Source organism: Pithys albifrons, chromosome Z, assembly GCF_047495875.1.
Source record: "Pithys albifrons albifrons isolate INPA30051 chromosome Z, PitAlb_v1, whole genome shotgun sequence".
Classification (NCBI taxonomy): Eukaryota; Metazoa; Chordata; class Aves; order Passeriformes; family Thamnophilidae; genus Pithys; species Pithys albifrons.
In genome coordinates this window covers 77,190,826-77,213,560 of record NC_092497.1, presented here as the reverse complement: position 1 = coordinate 77,213,560, position 22,735 = coordinate 77,190,826, and the positions used below count along the sequence as shown (strand labels likewise).

At 35.7% G+C, this 22,735-nt stretch overlaps 1 protein-coding gene across 5 annotated transcripts in view; it reads right to left on the bottom strand.

Annotated features, from left to right (window-relative positions):
* The window catches only part of SHC3 (SHC adaptor protein 3), a 66,167-nt gene extending 44,468 nt beyond the window's left edge, over positions 1-21,699 (bottom strand). For 3 of the 5 annotated variants that reach the window (XM_071581174.1, XM_071581175.1, XM_071581176.1), the window contains exons 1-2: positions 19,402-20,253; positions 2,112-2,182 (exon numbers count right to left, since the gene is read on the bottom strand). In XM_071581174.1, coding sequence (XP_071437275.1) covers positions 2,112-2,182; positions 19,402-19,941 — 611 coding nt within the window. In that variant the 5' untranslated portion in view covers positions 19,942-20,253. Of the gene's footprint in view, positions 1-2,111; positions 2,183-19,401; positions 20,254-20,463; positions 20,547-20,829; positions 21,024-21,494 lie in introns of those variants that run through there. The other 2 variants (XM_071581177.1, XM_071581178.1) reach the window with 2 other exon arrangements.
* Between the last annotated feature and the right edge of the window lie 1,036 nt (positions 21,700-22,735).

Genomic DNA, 22,735 nt, shown 5'->3' with positions numbered 1-22,735 from the left:
ACAGGCCATTTGGTGCCAGGTGTCTTCTTAAGAGGGAATTGGTGCCTGTAATATCAGAGTATCAGCATTATTAATTCAGTACATAAGGCAAATGTCAGGTTTCCTAATACACACATGAAAGTTAATCAGCACATGTGAATTTTAGCAATTCCTTAATAATATTTGCTTAATAAACAATAGGCTTGTATGATAAATGCTACATGACAAAGCATGAAAGTACTGAAAACTTAAGACATGACAAGGATATTTCTGAAGCCAGATGAATGAAATGAAATGCAGTCTAAGATGCTATATTGTGATTCAAAAGTCACCTGAACAGTTTTAGATCAAGAACTACATGATCAAAATGATGAGTTTTCATTGTTTTATCATAAACAGAAACTGTAAATGCAAAATAAAAAGCAAAACAGGAAGATACAGCTTCCTGCTTGAGAAAATATCCTGTGCTATAGATAGGATCAGTGGAAGACAGAACAAAATGACCACCATGTAGTCAAACATGCTGTAACTTCAACATTTAAAAAGATATATAATTCTAAGTTTGTTTCACAGTAAAAGACAAGACATGTTTTTATACTGAAGGAACTACAAGGCACAGATATTTTGTTTGTATAGATGATATTGCTTTCAGATCACCAAATATGCTTAACTATTAATGGCAAAGTAGTGCCTTTAAGCTAGATACTAAGCAAATCACAACACTTTTCCAATGAAGACATACAGCAAACGAAATCCCGCAGAAAAATAAAGATTAATTCAATTCCCCTTCAGGTATAGAAAACAAGCCCAATAACTATAACAACTGTTTCATTAGCCAGTATCACTGAACTTCCAAGAGGTAAACACAAATATACCACTTGCATTGGAACTACAAGTCTGCTTAGACATGAAATAATTTTATAAGTTCACTGCTGCAATTACATCATACATGTACATGAGTTTTTCAAAAGTACAGTAGTAAAATTCTCAAATGACTCCATAGTCTACATTGCCTGAAAAAGAGAATTCTGTCATTTACCTGTCCTTGTACTTTCATGCCTCTTATCAATGCAGTATCTTGACAAATTATTAACTGTTTTTGAGGACTTGTGGCATCCAATTCAAAGCTGCTGTATGCAAGTGTAACTCAAAGTCAATGCATATAGACCATATGATCAGCATGCATGCCTAAAACCAAGCAATTTTCTCATTTAATAAAAGAAACAACTGTTTATGATCTGACAAATGGTTTATGGTAGACTTATTGACAACTGTACAATGTCTCAAAGAGGTGACATTCAAGCACTGTATCCAGTCATATCACTTTATATGTGTTTCTTTAGAAAGGATTCCTTCATTATTTCAAATCCAGAATTTGAAAATATGGTCTTTACTTGCTAGAAGACATGAATGCCACATCCCTCTGAAATCAATGACTCAGGTTTTCAAGTGAAAATGCCTGCAGAACACCATTTTCTATAGTTCTCAAAAAATACTCTTCTTAGAAAAAAAAATGATTCATGGTTGCTTCTTTAGACAGCGCTGTACTTATGTACTGCTCTTACAAAAATACCATGACGCATTTAAAAGAATTGGTATAAGAACTATTACAAGCTTATTGTTTCTTACATATAGTCTGAAAAAGAAAACATTATTTCATTTGTCTCTGGTGTCATTGTGGTAATACATTTTAATTAATATCCTTTGTGCAGATAGTTTGTACTCTGACAAGTTTTCTTAAGAAATTAATGTTAAAACCTATAAACACAGCCCCCCAAACCACCCCCCTAGACTAATTTTGACAAATGCATCATAAATTTTTAAAATATTCTAATTCTCATTGGCTTGAATATCATGAAATTGGAAACCAGGTAAGTGCCTTACTTGGCATAATAAACAGGCAAACATTTTCTAAAGTAGCTCCTGGTATATCAAAAATCCATGAAGAAAATATCCTTTAAGCCTTGTTGGAGTTGTATTAATACCAAGTCAGAGACTTACCTGTAAAAGTAAAACTACAAAGTGGACTGATGGTATCCAAAAATTCTTTACTATGAGTTTTGCCATCTTCCCAGCCTTTCCACTTTGAGGACACAAGTAACTTTAAAAAACATAGTTGTACAAAGTCTTACCTTGCAATCTGCGTTCTAGTATTGAAGTCAAGGGATCTCATTGAGCGTAAGACTTCTATACACCCCAAGTACTGTAAGGAAAAAGGAACAGTTGGAAAATGTATTATAATTATGCTTGATTTCTGGGAGAAAATGCAGCTAACCATTAAAAGCCATTGCACAATTCTTATTTTTACATTTCATTTATCCTATGCCTCAGATAGGTTGTTGTGATTATGCTGTTATATGTCACAGACTTGTTCCATAAATATTTTATTTCATTGAAGTCTCATGTTTGGTTCAATGTATCATTTTATGTTTAAGCTAATCACTGTAACACACCTAGTTTATAACAGGTTAAACTATTCCATTTGTTCTATCTTAAATTGCTCTATTTTAGATATAAAGCTAATCAAGGTAAAAAGTAATCTTAATGAAAAAGGAAGTGTGGTAAAGGAAATTCATCTGGGACTGGTTAGTAGGTAAAACTTATTTAAGAGGGAGAGAACTAAGTCTCATTAGAACAAAAAAAGAGACAAATTATAGCAGGGAAAGCTGAAAATACCAGCAACCAATCCTTAATAAACAGCTCAGGGATATATGGGATTTAGTAATACCATTAATCACACTAGTATAAAGATATAGGAAAATGCTAACAAAATATACTGATAACCTATGCAGGAAGATTGCTTTAATAGGGTCATTCATGAAAGGAATGGCATGAAGGTTATCTAATTTTAAGAAAAGATCAGACTTATTGACCCAGATTTCTACCCTGCATCTCTGTGGAAAAAAAAAAGTATCATTACACAAGATGTCAAAATGTAACAGTAACTATGACAAGAGTGAGAAAAATGCAGGTGAATCTTCCTAGACTTGCTTCCAAAAGTGGTCATAATTTGCATGTGCTAAAGTCTACCAGAGCTACAGCTCTTGTCAGATACTGGCTTTGTACAAACCAACTCATGATTGGCATATTCCATGGCAGTATCTTTGCATTGTAATTAAGTATTCAACCACACACCCAACTTTTGAAAGTCAGAAGATATAGGGATAAGTCTTTACATCATGAGCCTGATAATGCTATTCTGGTATTGTGGGTTGATATCCGCTTTTATATCAGTTTTATATCAGTTTTGGTATCTTCATAGCATAATGCAATCTATTTGGGCATGAAACTGGTACAAAAATCAAGTGAGGCCACATTTTTGTGCCTGTTTAGGAATCTAATTTTTGCTGAGAAAATTATATTTTATTTAGAGAATTACTGCTTCAGTAACTATAATATCTATAATTTCAAAAAATTTTTCCATAGAAACATATATGCCACAAACTGTTTACAAGATGAGGCAGCATCTAGTTTGTTTTCACATGTTCATTATTATTTAGTTGTATCAAATGCTGTGAAATCATTACAATACTGAATAAAAATCTAGATTATCAGGTGAGTTGTATTTGTTAAATTACTTGAACTTGAATTATGATAGCACACAGTTTCTGGGAAGGACTGTTTCAAGATCCATTTCCTAGAATATTTTAGAAATCTCCCACAATCTTCTGTTTCTTGAATGTTTCTATAATGCTCATGGAAAATCTCTTGTCTGTAGAGATCCTGGCACATGGAGCTTTCAAGCTAAGGGTCATACTCTCAAATTGTTTAGATTATCATCTGTCTGCTAACAGTGCAAAATTAGGTAATCCTTGTATTTTATTACAAGTAGATTCCTTTTTTACATATACTTCTGCCCAAGTACTTAAAACATCCAGAATGACATTTTCATGCTCTGATGAAGGAAGTTAAGCCATTAACTCTATTTTTAAGTATAGCTCAGAGGGTGATTTTATTTTCTTGGAGATTAAGTTCTTTAACATCACTTGAGATAATCACCTGAAGTAATTTAACTTATACTAATAAACAGCAATGAATGATGTTTTCCTGCTTTTTTTTTTTTTTGTAGTTTTGTTTTAGTCCTAGGAAGGTTTTGTAGCTTAATTTTCCCAAATATTTATTTCATACAGGATGCTTTTATAATTTAATGTGCTGTATATGGTATAAGTATTCAAAGGTAAACCTGTGATTTTTTTGTTACAGAAATACTGAGTTTTCATTATTTCATCATGTTAATTTAGATCTCTCAATACTAAACTAAACTTGGATTGCACTTGTTACGTAACTTGTCTGTATTTGCCACAAGTCTTTTAAAGTAAAGTAATTGTACAAGTTTGAGAACCAGGTCCAGCATTTTGGAAGCAAGCTCTGGAAGGTCTGTTAACAAGTACATGCAGGCGTGCAAATAAATACACAAACACATGAGCACACAAGTCACTGTCAAAATAAACAGACAAATAATTAGACAAATACCCATAAACATACTTAGAAGGCGTGCATTTAGACTCCTTTGAGTCATACTACCTGATCTGCATTAACAAAAGTAGAGACAAGGTCAGACTGAAGGGAGGACAGATGGAAAAATTACCCTGTATTTGGTTTATGTGTATCATGGAGACAGCTGAACACAACATAATAAGGCTTGCAGTTTTCCTGACTGATCAATGCAAAGATGGCAACTGATTTTCTGGGATAAAAGATGTGAACTTAATCACCACAGCATGTTTTCAAGTAACGAAATTACTATAAAAATTGACATTCAAAAGGTCCAAAGGCCAACTACAGGGACATATAACTCACCTACTGCTATGCTTCAATTATTCCCCAAGACCAACACTGCTCTTTAAAAATATCCATTTGAAGTACCTCCTGACAAGGATCCACAGAAAGAAGACATACAACCAAGATAGCAAGTAAATAAATTATTCATTTATTTCAACAAATAAATACCCTGACTAAAAAGAAATGCTATCTTTTGCTTTAGGCATTCCATGAAACATTAAAAATATAGTTACAAAACAGTATACTTCTAAAAAAAGCTCCACTTCACCCGGCACTTAATGCATATTCTAACCAATCAGCTACTGTGTGCTGTGAAATTTATGAGCTCCTGCTATCATCCTGTCTCTCATTGCTCAGGAAACAAATATACCAAGATGCAGCCCACCTTGAAGTAGGAGGATTTAGAACTACCAGTTCCAAGCTCTCTCAGATAAGATTCTGTCTTCTGTTTACTTTCTGATTTCTGAGTGAGTTTCCAGCTTGTATACCTTCATTGAAAGGTACTATAGTCCATTGAAAAAGTATTTCATATATATATATATATACACGTATATATATATGTGTGTGTGTGTGTGTGTATATATATATATATATGTATATATATATATATGTATATATATATATATACACACACACATATATAGCTTCCCATTCAGAGATTTTAGATTCATAATTATTCTTTTGCATATTAAACTGGACCTTTCATGAAACAGATGTAAATTGAAGAACAGAGTGCCATATATACCTGGGACCATATATCTCTCATTGTGTGAGGTTCCGACAGCCTTACTTGTTACAATTTTGCCAGGTTAGTGCAAGAGAAGGCCTGGATTTCTGGTTTGTTCCACATGTGAATATATCTTCTATGTTCCTTAAAATACCTGTCTTCACTATGACTCAGACAGAAAGTCTTGTTCAGTAACTAAAATCTTTTACTGAAGCCTGTGTAAGGGAGAGTATTGCGTTCTCCCAACATTTGTCAGAAACAGACAGTCCAACACATGAGCACTGAGAGCATTCGTGTGCGTGGAGCCAAGAGAAAAAGCAAATGAGGACAGTCACTGTCAGAGATGCATTTTACTCCATGAATATGAACAACCTTGTTCAGTGTTTCCTAACATGTTTGTCAAAACACTAAGTTACTGGAAGAAACCCTCCATGGATGAAGGGTTGGACTTGATGATCTCAGAGGTCTCTTCCAACCCAACTGATTCTATGATTCTATGATTGTTGAACCCAAAAGTAAGCAGTAACAGCAGCAAGAAACACTTTCATAAAAACACAACCAGACCTATTTTGTGATTCTGTGAGGGTGTATCCCCATACAGCACTGCAGCAGTCCAGCGTAGGAGCCACAAATGCTTGAGTGCTTCAATGCTATAAGTACATCTAGCAGAAGAGTGTCTGCTCTGTACACAGGTAGCACAAAGATCTACCCATCACTTACTCTCAAATGAAATAACTCTGTATCTCTGGATCCAAACTATTGGAGTATCCTTAGCCCATCAGAACTGTATAGGCATTCTTAGTAAATTTAGATTAACTGTTTTTAATCATGTAACCAGATGACCATCATCAGATCTTAGTGGTTCACTACTTTGCAGCTTGTACTTGCTGTGTAGAAGTTATGTAAGAGTTAACATGGTTGGTTATAGCAGCAAACAGACATGCACTTCCTTTGTTAGCCAAAAACTGGCCAGTGCCTTCAAACACTGATGTATCCAAAATATGCTCTAATATTGCACAGCTGCAGATAATAGCCTAGGAACTCAAAAACTAAATTATGATTCCTGGGATTCAGAGTGTTGTACGGAGATCTAAGTCTTAAAAATAGAAGTAAGATACCTTGCCATAAACTGGTCATTTCTCTACAATTTCCTCATCCATGGGCTTGGGCTATGCTTTTACTTGCAATGTGCAAAGGTGAGCATTTTTTTACTTTCTCATATCTGTTGCTTTTGCAATATCTCAAGTCATATGCCTACATTTTTATTCCTTTTGTTTATTTGTTTGGTTGGTTTTGGGGGTTGGGCAAGGAGGATGAGGGGAATTTGTTTGGTTTTGTGGGTTTTATTGTTTTACATGTTATTCTCACTAGCCAAAGAGCTAGTGCAGAATTAAATTATTCCAATAAAGTAAATAAGTAGGTAGTATGGATTGACCAGTGCTAGTTAATTATGGCTGAAGACTCTTATTCCAAAAGAAAAGCTTTTATTTCCTATTCAGATTCTATTGCTTCTACTGCAATATGCATTTATTTATGCATCAAAATGACACTTCCTTCTAATTTCAGGGATCATCATTAACATCCAAGGGGGCTTGTGAAATGTGCCAAGAGAGTTCCACAATGGTCCACAATACTTACAACTTACTTTCAAGTTTTCTATCTACTCTAAAACTTATTAAGTTTTAAATCCAGATGCATCCTAACAAGCAGGCCATAATACAAAAATAGTAACAGTCCAGGACTTGATTTTAAGATAGTAAATTTTTCCACATATAACTGTGGACCCAGTTAGGAACCATATTGATGCATGAAAAGGAAAAAGGGGGAAAAAATCCCACACCAAAACCTAACAAGGAGCTGTAATCAAGTGTTTCTTTTAATAAAATCAACTAAGTTAAAAAAAAATAGGAAGTGTCATGATGCTCCCTAGTTTTTTTAAATTATGCTTTAACTGAACATTTATTACCTTGATTATCTTAGTAATTTGACTGAGACATGCACCACAAAAATGCTTAATTCGGCTAGTCAGAAACAAAGAAGCACAATAAAAGAAGATAGCTTATCAAAACATATATTTTCTTTACTTCATAGGGAGATCATAGAGTAGTTACATGTATTTGATTTATATGAATTGATTGAATTAATACTTGAAATCTTTTAAATATAGGGATACTGCACTCGTACTAAAAAAGAGTATATATCAAGGGCCTTTATGCATTTGATGCAAGTCATTGACCCAAGGATGTGGCTAAGCTACCCAACTCAGACACAGAGCTGGGAGTTTGGTAAGACATAGACCTGGGAGTTTGGGTCTTTCTAGACTCAGTAGTTAGCTGGCCTGAACCACTTATGAAGTAAAACTTGAACAGAACGTAGCACTACAGGGAAGCACTTCTCTGTATCACTGAAAAGTCAGTATTTTCTGAAGACACGCCCTCTTGTGTGTAATAAACATTTTTCTTTGGTTTAGTTTGTTTTATGAGCTAGTCATAAAAGGTAAATTTTTAACCTTTCCTTTCTCCTTTCTTTCCTGAAGACCTTCTCAGTGTGAAGAGGGTGATTTTCAAACCTCAGGGAAACCCTTTCCTGGTACGTGGAGAACCACTGTGCCGCCGTAACTGTGGCAAATATCTCACCCCAGCTCTGGCATTGCAGAAGCCTGTGGGACACCCTCTCACTTCAGGTGTTGTTGATAAAGCAAAACATTTAACAGGAAGAAGAGGCAGCTTTGAAAATCAACCATCAACTTAGCAGCAGATGAGTGTGGTTGGAAGAAGGTCCTGCATGCAAACGACCATTCAGATTTATATTAGTGTACCTAGATACTTCAAAGAGAAGAATGGAATGGAAAATTCATTCTGTGACATTTCTAATGTAGAGTGAGTTTTAATATTAGAAAAAGCTGTGGGCTGAACCAAGACTGGATATTCAGAGAGAAATAAATTTGTCTAAGCAGTAGTCATAGAGCTTTAAGTCAGCTGCTAGAGATTGCAGTTCTCTGGTACTTTGGGATATAAATAAATCTGCCTTGAAGTTCTCTCCCAACACATAACATGATACTGAGATGTTACCTAACATGAGTTTTATTCTCCCAGCCATGCCATCACCTCCTGCTGTTCTGTTCCCTCACCTTGGGGCAAGACACGTCTTCATACATATAGGTAGGTCTCTGAGGGTACTTGATGACTGTGCTCTACCAGCATATGCCAAAGCACCCACTCTGTACCTCAGCCCTGTGCTTTTCCTGACATCTGCAGAATGGCATACCTGGTTGGGGGAGCAGCAATCCTGCATGAAAGAAACACTGACAGCTTTGCTCTGAATGAGGAAAAGGCCTTATATTGAGACATTGCCAGAATCCAGCACCAAAAGTGTGTCATAAGCATATGCTGCCATGAAAAACAAAAAGGCCCTCTTCTGTGCTTCTGTACTTCTGCAGTTGGTAATTTTTATACCAGTAAGTAATCATGTATAGAGCTTTACAGTGAATCAATATTTCCCCCAAAGGTTTTTTTCTCATTAAAGGATGCATGTTCCAATCCAGATAGAAAACTCTAAGTAAGAATTGATTGAAATGGAACAGAAAATCTCCTTTAGAGTTCAACTACAAATAAGCCTCAACCATTCAGCTGCAAATTTATCATCACAAAATGCTCCCTGAGACAAGTAAACCAACAGAGCTTCTAAAATAGTACAAATGATGATGTATATGACTGTCAATTGTGTTCCACTTGGAAACAGGTGGTTCACTTCTTCAACAATGTATGAAAGAATACAGTTCTCCAAAGAATACATCCAAATTTGGCCAATATGTAGCTCATTCCTATTTCTTCTTGTACAATAACAGGTGTCTGTAGTATAAAAATAGATTATATGTCTCAATATAAGCAGAATAACAATTCTTAACTGGTGAACGATAGCCAACACTTTCAATGAATTGCCTTATCCTGTTCAAACACAAGGGTCAGGTGTGCAAAACAGTAATAAATAAAGGAATTTAGGAGGCAAACAACTGTATTTTGTGCATGAAATCAGTGCTTCTCATAAATTAATTCTCTGACTTATGTGCTTTGATTAATTAACACATTTTTTGTATAATTCAATGCTATTTTGGCAACTTATGTTTACTTCTCTATTTTACTCTTTGAATTGGATGCTTGTGATTTCAATAACAGGAATGCTGCTAAAATTATGCTATAAAACCTTTTGGTAAATGAAGTAGCCTTCATAACCACTTGATTTAACTCCATAGTAGAGTTATGAAATATTTTCACAGGAGGCTGCTCCAAACAGAAACAATGTTTGTTTATCATCTGGAGTACAAAATGATTAAAAGAGAGCTCATGTTTTAAAATTTTCACTGCATGAATGTGAGTTTCTGAGTATTTGCTAGACATCTGACTTTAATCATATAAATCCTTTTATAGTGATTTTCCTTAGGATTTTCATAAAGGCTTTCAATCATAAGTAAAGCTAGACTGACTTCACAGAAATTCTGGGATCAGCTATAAAACAAAGTGCCTAGCAATGACTAATTCAGACTGAAAGGCTGTGAAGCTTTTTCATCTAAATAAATTCATCCTAAGTCTAACCCACTAACAGCAGAAAAATCAGCTTCTAAAAAAAGAAAGGCAATTACATTTTTCTATCTTACATATCTTTCTTGTACTGAGTTTCTCAAGGGATAAAGAATGCACCTAAATAGGAAAAATTATTTTTTATTTCCATGTATTCACTTTTACGCATATTAGACATATGCATGTATATATTGTTCTACACAGGCCTTAAAATCCTATCAACTGGAAACATACTCAAATATACAGTGCCACTGATATTTAAAAAGCCTGCCCAAATTCAATGAGTCTAAAAAAACCTACTACTTTTTATGGCTTCTGAAATGCAGTATATAATATTTACAACTGTTCTAAAGTTTCAGTTGGCACTTGCACATATGTATTAATAAACTGACATATTATACACAAAATGTTATCAAGATTCACCAACACTCTGAAAGAGTTGGAAACAGGTTATTCCTTTTTCTCCCACAAAGATCAGAAAACCTGCAAAGTCCTTCTTCAGTAGCCAAAGATTCATATAAACAAAAAGGCCTTGAAGAAGATATGAACACCTGTTGAATGTCTCCAAATCTTCCTGAAGATGAGGCACAGAGAGAGCACAGTGTTTGCAAAAGAGAACATACTTAAGTGTCACCAACATCAGGATAGAAGATAAAACAATACTAAGCAATATTAAGCATTACTTTCCATGTCTGTTAACACATCTCTGAAGACTCATGAAGATTTTACATGACTAAATATTAACAATTGCTGGGGATAAGAGATATCTAAAGAAAATCTGTGCAACAATGTGCAATATTTTCACTGTATTTCAGCATACAGTTTCCCTCTATTAATTGTAAAAATCTCCACACAGTAGGAGAATTTGGAACATCTTACCCGTAGGAAAATAATTAAATAAAAGTATGTCCCATAAACCTCTGTAAGAAAAGAAGAATCCATTCTATTTCGTATACATCAACAATTTTCACTAGGTATCAATATGGATTTAAATTTGTCCTCTGTTAAAGAATTCTGGCAGCATCTCACAAGCAAAACCCCTTAAAAAAGGTGAAAGATTCAAGCAGGAGAAGAAGAACATATTTCATCTTATCCTGCAAAGCAATTTCTTCAGTTAACTCTAAGGTCTGATTTCTTTCTAGTATGGGGAAAGATGTAACTAAGAAACAAATTCTGCTTCTGACAATTTTCTAATCTCCATCTTAAATGGGTTTGAAAACAAAACATCTTCAATGAAAATACCTTTTTCTTATTTGTTACTTATAGGTGATGAAACAAGATTGCCAGTGTCATGGTCATAAATATTTGTGCAGATGCTAAATGAACCATGCTTTCACAAGACTGCACAAACCTCCCCAACTCGGCAGTTTTGTATGTACAATATTTCTTATGTTCTTATTTTACAGATAAATGCTTTTTTCATGCAAAACCTCAGAAATGCTGGTATCAGAAGTTCACACATTGGACAAGGATTTATTCTATTTTTTTAACTGTAAACATCCTGTACTATGCCTCCATTTTTTTTAATGGTGATGCCAAAGGAGTTTTTGTTCTGATTTTCACATTTTGTAGATTTTAGGAACAGAGTAGTTGTAGATTTTTAGAGGGTTAATATTTCTAACAGTTTAAGTTTAATGCCTTTCTATCACTACCCCTGTCCCAGAACAGGGAGCTCAAATTCCTTTAGTTAATTAATCTTGTTTAGACTCCTTTCCAAGGTAAAGAACTGAAGGATATCAGAAGGCCTACAGAATGAAACATAAACACAGGTCAGAGTGACCCAGAAGCCAGAATTGGATGAACTCCAAGAGACCTTTGTGTGCCTGAGGAAGAAGAGCTGATGAAGACAGAGGGTCTTGACGACCCCAGACCCAATTCCAGGGGGTTGGACCAGGGGTGGAACTGGGGCTGGACTGAGAAATGTGTAAAGCAATGATTGGAGGGATCTTATTATAAAAGCCATGGAAACAAGAACTGAGACACATGCATGTCATCCTGTATTCCTGTGGGCTGTAGGCCCTGTGTTATTAAAGGACCTTTACTTTTTATCTTACCCTACACTAACGTGGCTCGAAGTCCTGTTTTTGGGGGGAAGGGTCATTCACAGCATCATGGTCCAAAAGTTTTCTTTAAAAAAAGCTCCACTCAGGAAGGAAAACGACAAACTTTAATTCTCTACTTTTTTAATTTTAAAAATATATAATAATATGTGAATGCAATTATTGCAGTGTTAACCACTTTGAGTATGCACTGCAGTATCATAGATGAATTGCTTCATTTTCACAGCTGCACACTTTAATTCAGTGAACACCCACATTATTCTGCTGCTCTCTTGAATATCCACTAAGATATACCTCCCTTTAAAGCATCATGCACCTTCTTTACAGCAGCTTATGTTCTGCATCAGAATTCCTTTAACACAAACACACAACTTAGTTTCAATAGTTGAAAATCAAAATTAGACATTTGAAACTGTTTAATATGGATGCTGTTAATATATCTAGTTATTAAACAAATTTATACTACGTCAGTTATTAGGTAGAACTGCTTGAGGAGGAGTATTATTAAAGCACAGACCAGGATGAAAGATCTAACAGGTGCTTTTCCACTATGCCAAATACAAAACCTATGTTAAGTATTTGACATGCTATACTGTTATGCTCTCTAAACTGTGTTTAGAGGTGTGACATAGAAGAACCTGTCACTGTTAAAACTAAAAATCCAAAACATTCCGGGAAGGAGTCCTTTTTTATATGAATGTTACATGTGTCTCTGGCTTCATCACAAGAGTTCAGCAATTAAACCAGATCTTCCAAGTCTTTATCAATATTCAGCTTTCCTATGCTGAAGATATTGTTTCTTGTGCTCTCAGTAAAAGTGCCCAAAAGATGACCTCCAGTGTGGAGAATGAATACACATCGTCATCCTGGGCCAGACATATATATATATATATGCACAAACTATATGCACACTATATGTGTCAAAAACTCTCTGAAAGGTTTCCTTGTAGCATAAAGGTCATCAAGAAGCACAGCAGCTCTAGGAGGCTGGGGAACCACTAGGCCCTTAATGGCCCCAAACAGCCTTGCTTGAGACCTCTTCCCAACACCTCTCCCAAGAGGCCCAAAGTTACCATGAGATTAAGATGGGCACCTGCAGCTTTCAGCTTGTGCTCGACAGCCCTGTCTTTCCATCCCCTTGACAAAAATAAATCTACTTCAAGACAGAGTTCATACAATGTTGCGAGTTACTTGGTACTTGTTGCTTAGTTTTTCTATAAAACTAATTTACAACAAAAAGTAAGTAAAAATGACACTGCACTCAACATGTGGTGACAAAGGCAGTGTTTCTGAAACATTCTAATTTCTTAGACAGTTAAGGGTACTTTTAAAAGATCCTGTGGTTAATGAAAGCAGCTTGTCTATAAAAAATGAGACAATTCTGTTTCTGATAATTACTTCATCAGAGGTATGCAGTGTTAAGTGTCAGGAACAATGCTTGCCATCCCATGAGACATGCTCTCCCCTGTATAATGCCTAAACTAGTAAGAGCCAAAAATGGGAATAAAAGCATCATAGTGCAACAACATACTCAGAAGAATGGAAATGTTGCTGAGCAAGCTGAGACAATATCTGAAGATAAAATATCTCTCTTCTAGTCTTGTTATTTAAGGTATTTGTTCAATTTATGTCTCTAATTTCAGGATTTGATCTGTGATAACAGAAATAGACAAAAATCACTGCATCACTGAATATATTGTGATGGTGCTGTGGTAAAAAGAGCTAGAAAGATTTTTCTGACCTCATATTCTTTTCTTTGTGTCATCCTACACCCTCTTTATTTTTATCTTTTATGGTTTTGGTCTGATTTCAAAGGCTTTTTCTTTTTTTTTTTTTTTTTTTTAGTCTTTAAGTTTTTAGCTGTAACTTGGATGATCTGATTCAATCTTTTGAGATTGAAATCTTTCCTGGCCCTATGAAAAATTATTTGAAAAACCTAAGGGAATATCTAAATTATTAAACAAGCATTCTGGATTATCCTTACTGAATTACACCTAATCCTACCCAGAGGATAAGGGGTGACTGGAAATATAGTTCCCAGTATTATTCCCATCACAACCCAAATGGGCAGGCTCTGCCTCAGACCTGCCTGGAGCAGACAAGGCAGAACTGCAACACTTTTTGTCATAAATATATAGAATCAAAAGAAATTAGTATTACCTGACTGTGTAGAATCGCAGGGAAGCGGAACTGAACCTCTCCTCCTCTATGAAATTTGTTTCATTTCTTAGGGGAGTAAATCATCTTGAAAGAGTATCAGTAGCAGGACAGATCTGACTTTTTTTCATTGCAAACAACCAGAAAATCTAACATTGATACTTTGTCCATTCACTTCAGGTTTCTTTTGTAAAACAAAGCCAGGCTGCAGCACAACTATAGCTATTGTGTTAGTGGAGACGAGATTTCTCTTCTGCTGAGAGAGAAAGAAGCATCCTGTCACTGGGACAAGGGAAGCAACTTGTCTCCAGCAGCACAGAAAGGCATGCGTTTTTCCCTGAAGATTTTGGTTCATCTGTTTGTTTTCTATATGTTTGTAGAGGCAGAAATTTACATTAGGCACATGATATTCTTACAGTGAACATGGTTGGAAAACAAATAAAGAAACGAACTACCAATCTCCAAGCAAAAACAGAGAAGGAATTCTGGCTGGAAGCAGGTTTGCCGCCAAAACTGACCAGCTAAATTCACCTGGGGATTTGAGAACTGTAGGATATATATAACTTGCAGGATAAATAACTAGCAGGAGTGTATAATTTTCACTTTAAACAAAAATATTTCTTACTCTAACTATTCAAATCAACATCAATAGTGTCTAGATTTCAGATTCATGAAGATCAAAAGAATGGTTTTCAAGAGAGCAACAGGCATCAATATCATTCTTTCATACTTCAAATAACAGGAAATAATATGCCAAGGATACTAACTGATCTCACAGGAATATGGCACAATAGGAGGGATTAATTACTAAAACCAATACTGTCTTTGTCACTTACTTCTCTCTCCCCTAATCTGCATGCATGCAGCTTTAAAATCCACAGCGACTGGCCAGTCTCATTAGTCTTTGCTAACACTGTTTGGATACCTGTGTTGAGGATAGCACACTCTGAACTAAAGTCAGTCCTCTATCCTATTATTGCCATGTGCCTGAAACACACAACATACTTCTTAGATATGTAAAACTCATTACAAACAGGATGCTCTGGGACTGTTATCTATTACTAGAAACATATGCACAAAATCCTACTGAATATGTTTTTACTCTGGCCATGTCAAGTTCTCAGTGACTAACCATCAACACTACTGCAATTTGACTAACAGAAGCAGAATTTAAAACTGATTAAAACAAATAAACAAACACCTCACACAAATTTTTTTCTATAATGAAGACAAATTTTAACATCAATCAAAAAGAGAAACTAAAAAGTCTTGCTGTAATGTTTTGGGTTTGGTTTTAGTTTGGTTTTTTATTTTTCCCCCAAGAGCAAATCCCTTCTGGTTAGAACAGAAAGAAAAAAAGAAACATTATTCCAAATAATCTTGAAGTCTTCTAGGCCACATATGTTGTAGTTTTCAGTGCATCAGCTCCATTTAAGCTTGTGCTTCAAACTCTGGGGTAGCTACCAATGAGACACAACAATTCAGTTAATCCTTAAGCACATACTTAACTTTCAGGGTAAGACATAGCCTCATTTCAAAGAGAATGCTTCACATAAACAGTGTCATGCAGGAATGTTTGCAGAACTGAAGCCTCAGCTTGGTGATGTGTTTAAACAGCTTCACAATGGTGTCTATTTTCCACATCAGATCAGATATAAATCACTGTTATTTCCTCCCAAGGAATGAAATTGTTAAAATGCTAAAGAAATAATTGCAGTTAGGATCACACTCTTTAAATATTTTGCAATATTAGTAATAATTTAATGTGCTTGTCACTGAAATATTTGTCTGGCTTGTGATGATTCCTTTGGATGAAGTAGTTATTCCTTCCTCTCTTCCAGATTCTATATTTCTATCTGGTTTTTAACACTAGATTTTCCCACCTCCACTCTATACCATGGTCCTGGTATTACGGCTTGTTAGCTTTTCCAAATACACTTCATATAGGTATATAAAATTATACTACAGTATTTTTTGCTTATTTAGTTTTGAGCTGCTGAGAAACAGCATTTTAAACTCATTGGCACTTGTTACAAAGTCCAACCACAAGTTACCTAAAGATAGACATACATTTGCCTCTTGACTGTTGATTGTGCTCTTAATTAAAAGTAACAAAACTCAAAATGTCTATACCATTATTCAATTAAACTTATCAGTAGATTATTTATCACTGGAAACAGCAGATTACATTGAAAGATTACATTACTCAGTTGTACAATTTTCTTTTACTCTATGTATTTATTTTTCTGACAACATGAACATTTATAATCTCTCCTGATAGTGATCAGTCCCACTATGGAGAAAACACTGAGCTCTTCAGTGACTTCCATCACAGCAAACTATTTGTTTGTTGCAGGTTTTTTCATTAATTCATAATTTTTAAAATTTGTTCATTAAGTAAAACAGTAGCTCACCACTTTATGTCCACTCATATGGTTATGGACATTGTCTAATTTGTTAGTAGTATTTTTTTGGTTTTGTGAAAATTTTTATACTAAAATAATACTGGGAGAAAAAAAAAACAAACAGAAAGTGCCAACATTTTTATGGCTGAAAATAATTCCATCACAACAGACATGAAAATCAGAATACAGCTATTGCCTACCATAGGTCTACACCCATTTTTAAGCATTACAGTTACACTGCCCATTTTAAAAATGAGTAATATGTGAAAAGGTGGAGACAGCTGTGAATTTTCAGAATTTTCATACATTGCATATAGGAATTTTGTGTCTCTTCAGAAGATTCTAATGTGAGTTATCAAACTTCCAAGCAGTTACAGTTAACCCTGTGCTGTGGCCAAGCTTATGCTTTGAATGTGGATTAATGAGAAAATAGTTACCTGGTAGACAATTACACAAAAAATTACTAAAGTTTTGCTGGTTAATAAAAACCCTCAGTTTTGTCCTATTAAAAAAATGCAATATGGAATTTTCTGCAAGGCATATGATACTAATTAAACATGGGCCACCAGACAATCAATATAGCACGAGGTATCCAAGAAATGTTTCCCTTCAGTGTACATTATATGTGTATTGATTTGAAGATCTGAATGGATAAAAGCCTTGGTAACAAACAATATTTAAGGATTTCGGAACTGCACTTCTATTCTTATCTGTAATTGCTGAGGAAGATTTTGAGACACCTAATAAACAAGCAAATTAGGAACTAATCAGGAGCGGTTTATTTTCTTTTACTCATTAACCATTTATTTTGGTGTTTATTTTCAACCTTTGTTTTTACATTTAAACGACTGTTCTGTGACTTTTATGCTGGAGAACATGAAGTCAAAGTTAGTGCCCAATTTTTTTATTAGAAACAATAATCTAGGTTCCATAAATTTTAATGAGATTAACAAAAACCTAAAAGAAAGTTGCATGGTGCTAATGATTTATTTTGAAAATTCTGATATACACAATGTGTATCAACACAGTTCCAGGTATGTGACACCAGCTGCACTAATAAAAATATTTGATTTGCTATCTGTGTTAGCTATGTTTTAAATACTAACTTTAAATGTGAGTACACTTCTATACAACTTTAATTGTCTTTTCATTTCAGGATATCAGCCTCCTCTAGCATATAGTAGGTCAACCACTGAAAAAAATTAAAACATTGAACACTGTGTTTGTTCTGATTCATAATGATCTCTTCAGGAATAACAAACAGCAGCAGTGAGTTCTCACAATCATTATCTGACTACTTAAAATGTCCTAAGTGAAATGAAAAGTAAAATGGTTGAGTCTCCTGAGCTAAGGTGAAAATGGTAAATGACTTTCTGATAACCAGAGTATTTCTGTGCAAAAGAACATCAGCGTCTCAACATCACTATATCCAGCATCAGTGGGTTATTTTTATCAAGACACCTGAAGAGTAACAGAGCAGCAGCTTGTGGTTTGAAAGGCAGCACTGACTCCTTTTAGTTCCAGTAAATTTCAGAGAAGTAAAAAAGACAGTACAAGTTCAATAGTGCTCTGAATTGGCCAACTTACTCAACCTACAACCACTTGCAAAATCTATTATCACCACTAATAGAAAGAAATGAAAATTGCCTCCTAGTCCTCCAACAGTTAAATATGCACTCTGCTTTTGATAATGAGACTAGAGAAAAAGCAGTGAGAGTTAAATAACAAGGGTGTCACTCAGTTTTAAAGCATCCTGAAATAAAGTCACACTGTGACTCCTATACCAAAAATAAGATGAGGTTAAAAATAGACCTGTAATATTAATAGTCTGCTACAAAACAGTTTAACATCTAAGGTACAAAAGCCACTTGACAAATAAACATGGAAACTGAAGAATTAATTCTGGCAATAATGTTATTTTTATACTTTCTGCACTAAAACTTTATGCTGAAAGGTGTAACCAGAATCTTACCTAACTACAAAAACATTGCACATACCCTTCTCTTGAAGGTTCTAATTTAACAGGTGGTTTCAAAATACTTTCAAAGAAATATTACTCTGTAAACCTAAGAACCTTTGCTCTTGATGTGCTGTATCAATGAACTGAAAATAGCAATAACATTTAAGGTGGCTGAATCCTCATTATGTAAAACATGCTGCATTTTTCTACTCTACTCCCTACAGTATTTCTATTTGTGGAACACAATAAGAATTGTGCTCTCTGCCTTACTGCTCTAAGATTTCAAATATCATTTCAGATTAGAAACACACTTGCCCTAAAGGTATTTTCGAACTGAAAAATCATGCATGATTAACAATTTTTCTCACATCCAGGGCTCCTGCTTTCCTTCTGTATATTGCACCAGACATATTGAAAGTCTACGTATCCAGGATATATACAGTATGCTAGATAACACTGAAAACCTAAATTCAGAAGAAAAAAATAAAAAACACAAATCAAAAAGTAAAAAAATCAGCTTTCAGCTTACAAACAGTATTTTCACACAGCTGTGGAGCATTATTTGCAGGTTTGCTCTAATGAAAAAAATTAACACAGCTTCCCACCCCTGCCTTTCTGCATTTACATTTCATGTATTATGCACCAAAAGAGCAATATACAAATAAGAGATCCTTTCAGCCTAACTAGCCTGTCAGCAAAACCAGCAGAGAATTTTTCATTGATAAAAACAGAGAATGGAAGAAAGCAGACCAACCTTCACAATGTACGTCACACCAGGTCCCAGGATCTTCTCACTCGAGTGCAGCCATCCTCGAGAGGGTTTATTGACAAAGCTGCTACTTTGATTCCAATCTTCACCTCCCAGGTGTATCTCCTCTGACCGTGCTTTTTTCCCCATACTCATCTTGCTCACGTCCTGCTGAGAACACGAAGTGGCAGAGACAAGATTACATGTGTTGTCTGAAGCCCCTGCTGCTGAACTAGAAGCACTTGAGCTTCCCTGCAACTTGGAGACAGCAAGCTCCTTTACTGCAGAGGAGAGGTTTTTGATACCCAAAAGGCTGCCCGTGTTAGAGAGTTTCAAGTGGGACACTTTGTGGATGAGGGTACACAGGGTGGTGGGTCCATCCTCTTGGTCCTTGTGGAGAACCTCTGCTGAGACCAGGTACGAAGGTGAAGTTGAAGTCGTAGCAACTGCTGAGACCTTGCTGTTCATGGACAAATTGTGAAAAAGATCATCAACTGAGGTCACAGAATCATTCCTGAAGCGGCTATACTTGGTACGTTGAAGCATGCCCTTCTATCTGCTTTCCTGCATATGTTGTGGCAAATCTGATGCCAGTGCAGGAGATGCCTGTACTAACATAGCAGGCGATTCATAACAACACTGATGGATAACAGGATTGGAGGGAAAAAAAATCAAAGAGTATAAGGTGAAATTAAAAAATTGTATATTTTTAAGAAATTTCTTTTGGTTCCTTGTTAAGGTTCGTGAAGTAACAGTTTTCTGTGACTGAGATCCCAGTCGTGCTTAGAGATGCCAACTCGCTCACAGCAAAAGCATGACTCACACAAATGAGAAGGACCCTTTTCAACAAAAGGCTGTGAACACTGCAAATCACTTCCTGTAGCCAAAAAAAAAAAAAAACCAAAAAAAAGAGAGAGAAGGAAAAAAAACCCCACATCCACCCACTTACAGCACACTAGCACCAATCAATTCTCAAATTTCCTTTTCCTATCTTCTCAAACAGATATTTCCTGTCAACCTTTAATTCCTATTCCCTCCCACCACCCTTTTAGTACCAGAGGCAATTACCTTCAAAATTCAATTAATAGCCTTTATGAAACACCACACTTTATTCTTCTGTTGAAATTCTTCCATCTTACATATTTGTGAATCTATAAAGAAATCACAATTAGATAGCAAATATCTGAATAATATTTACATACATATCACTCTCTCCCCTCTCTCCTTTCCCTGCATGCAGCCTAACACAGGCACCTTAAAGGTTTCCAAAACAGATGACAGAACATTTTCTTTCACAAAAACAGCCTAGCAGAGCCTTTTTGTCAATGCTGTCCTGACAGAAACTGTTATATCCAAATTCGGATAGATAAAGAAATCCTTCTCCTCATTAATTCACAAGAACATTCTATTTTAATACAGGAATTACATAAGTACCTATGTGTGAAGAAAAGTATTTTTCTGATGTCCGACAAGAGGCTTAAGAGATGATTTTTCTTTCACCACTGATATTCACTCCGAAGAAAAACATAAAGATGATCTTCAATTCACTTGAATATTTGGTTTAATTCTGAAAAACCTAAAAAACCTGAAATAGTATGAAAAAGTCCAGGTAGCAGTAAACTGACATCCTGCAGTGAAAAATGAAAAAAAAAATGGTTCTTATTTAGCATGTCAGTCACAAACACTTTATCTGAGAAGTACTAAAACATGCAGAAAACAGATACTTCATTTCTACTACTTAAAAAAACCAAATGAACCAAACAAACAAAACCAAAATATGTACAGCATTGTGATACACAATGCCCATCACAAGCCATTTGGCTTTTTCCTATAAATCAATCTGTTTTGCAAAACATCTTTTGTATGTAGGGCAACACACTGCACTATAAACAAATTCAGACCAGAGAAGCTGCATAGTGCTTAGCTATTCTTTAAAATACATGACTAACTGCAGCAGAACTTAAAGGAAAAAAAGCGTATGGAATTCCTTCTCCCGTTACTAAAGGCTGCAGTATACAAAGTGCAAATACAGTGAAACAGCCAGCTCAAATACAGGTATTTAATTAGTATATTCATGACATATTGAATTAAGTTAGCACCTCTTATCCCAGCAGTGATGAATAATTGCAATGTCTTAGTCAATGTAAAAGCAGGTTTCTAGTGATCTGCAGAACAGCCTTTCATCACCACACTGCAGATCTGCTACAGCATCCTTACAGCATTCATTTCTCTCTTCATCCTCCTAGCATAGCAACAGCAAATATACACACCACAGCCTATTTTTACGTGTCTCTATTGCCCAGAAAACCCTACTGCTCCCGAACGACTGTCTTCATTAGAAGCGGCTAGCAAGACTGCAAAATGTGAATGAGATGCTGAAGTGCGTGTGAATGAAAGGGCTGGCTAGCATCCCCACATTTCTGTGAATGAAGCGAGGCCTCGCAGGCTCTGCCAGGCAATCCCTTGGGTGCTCACCAGCCCAGCCAATACCAGCCAGCCTTGATGACTCATTCAGCAAAGCCTTGCTAAATAGTGGAAGATCCCATTTCAAGCATAGGTGACACCTTTTTTGCAGCAACACCAGAAAACGAAGCCGGCGCCTGAGCAGAGGGGAGAGGGTCACAAAGCCCCCCACGGAAGACAGGATGTCGCCAGAGAAATGCCTGGGGTGTCCACAGGGGTAGCAGGTGAGGAAAACCGTGGAGTCAGATATGTGCTTCTCCCCGACTGCTTTCATTCAGCCAATTCATTTACATCCAGGACAGGAACATGAATGTGCACATTTCATTTGATGTTTGATTGCTCTCTGTATGCACACGCAGATTCACTGATTTTACAGGTTTGCCTTCAGAGACCTCTGATGCAAGAAAATCCCAAATAAACAAACAAAACCAACAACAACAAAAGTCCGAACAAATAAACAAAAACCCACCATAAAAATAACCACAAAACAAACCCAAAACCTCTTTAGAAAAAAAAAAATTGCATGTACTGATTTACCCCTTATTTACCCTGTTAGCACAGTAGATATTTAAAGGCAGTATGATCATCAGTCCACAGAAGGGAGGACAGAGTGAAAGCTAGAAGACAAAAGCTTCCCCAGAACACCAGCAAAAGGTCTGCTTCCTGAAACTATTTCACTGCACACAGAAATGCTACCAAGACACCCACTGAATGCAGAGCTCTACTGGAAACCTGACATTAGACACTACAGAGAAGTAGAAGCCACTGAATCACCCAGTGCTTGAAATCCGGTGCTTATTTCAGTGTCTGATTGGCAAACCATCTCTATAAATCCATCCCTAAACTAGGAGAACTGAACATTTTAAAACCTTGCCTT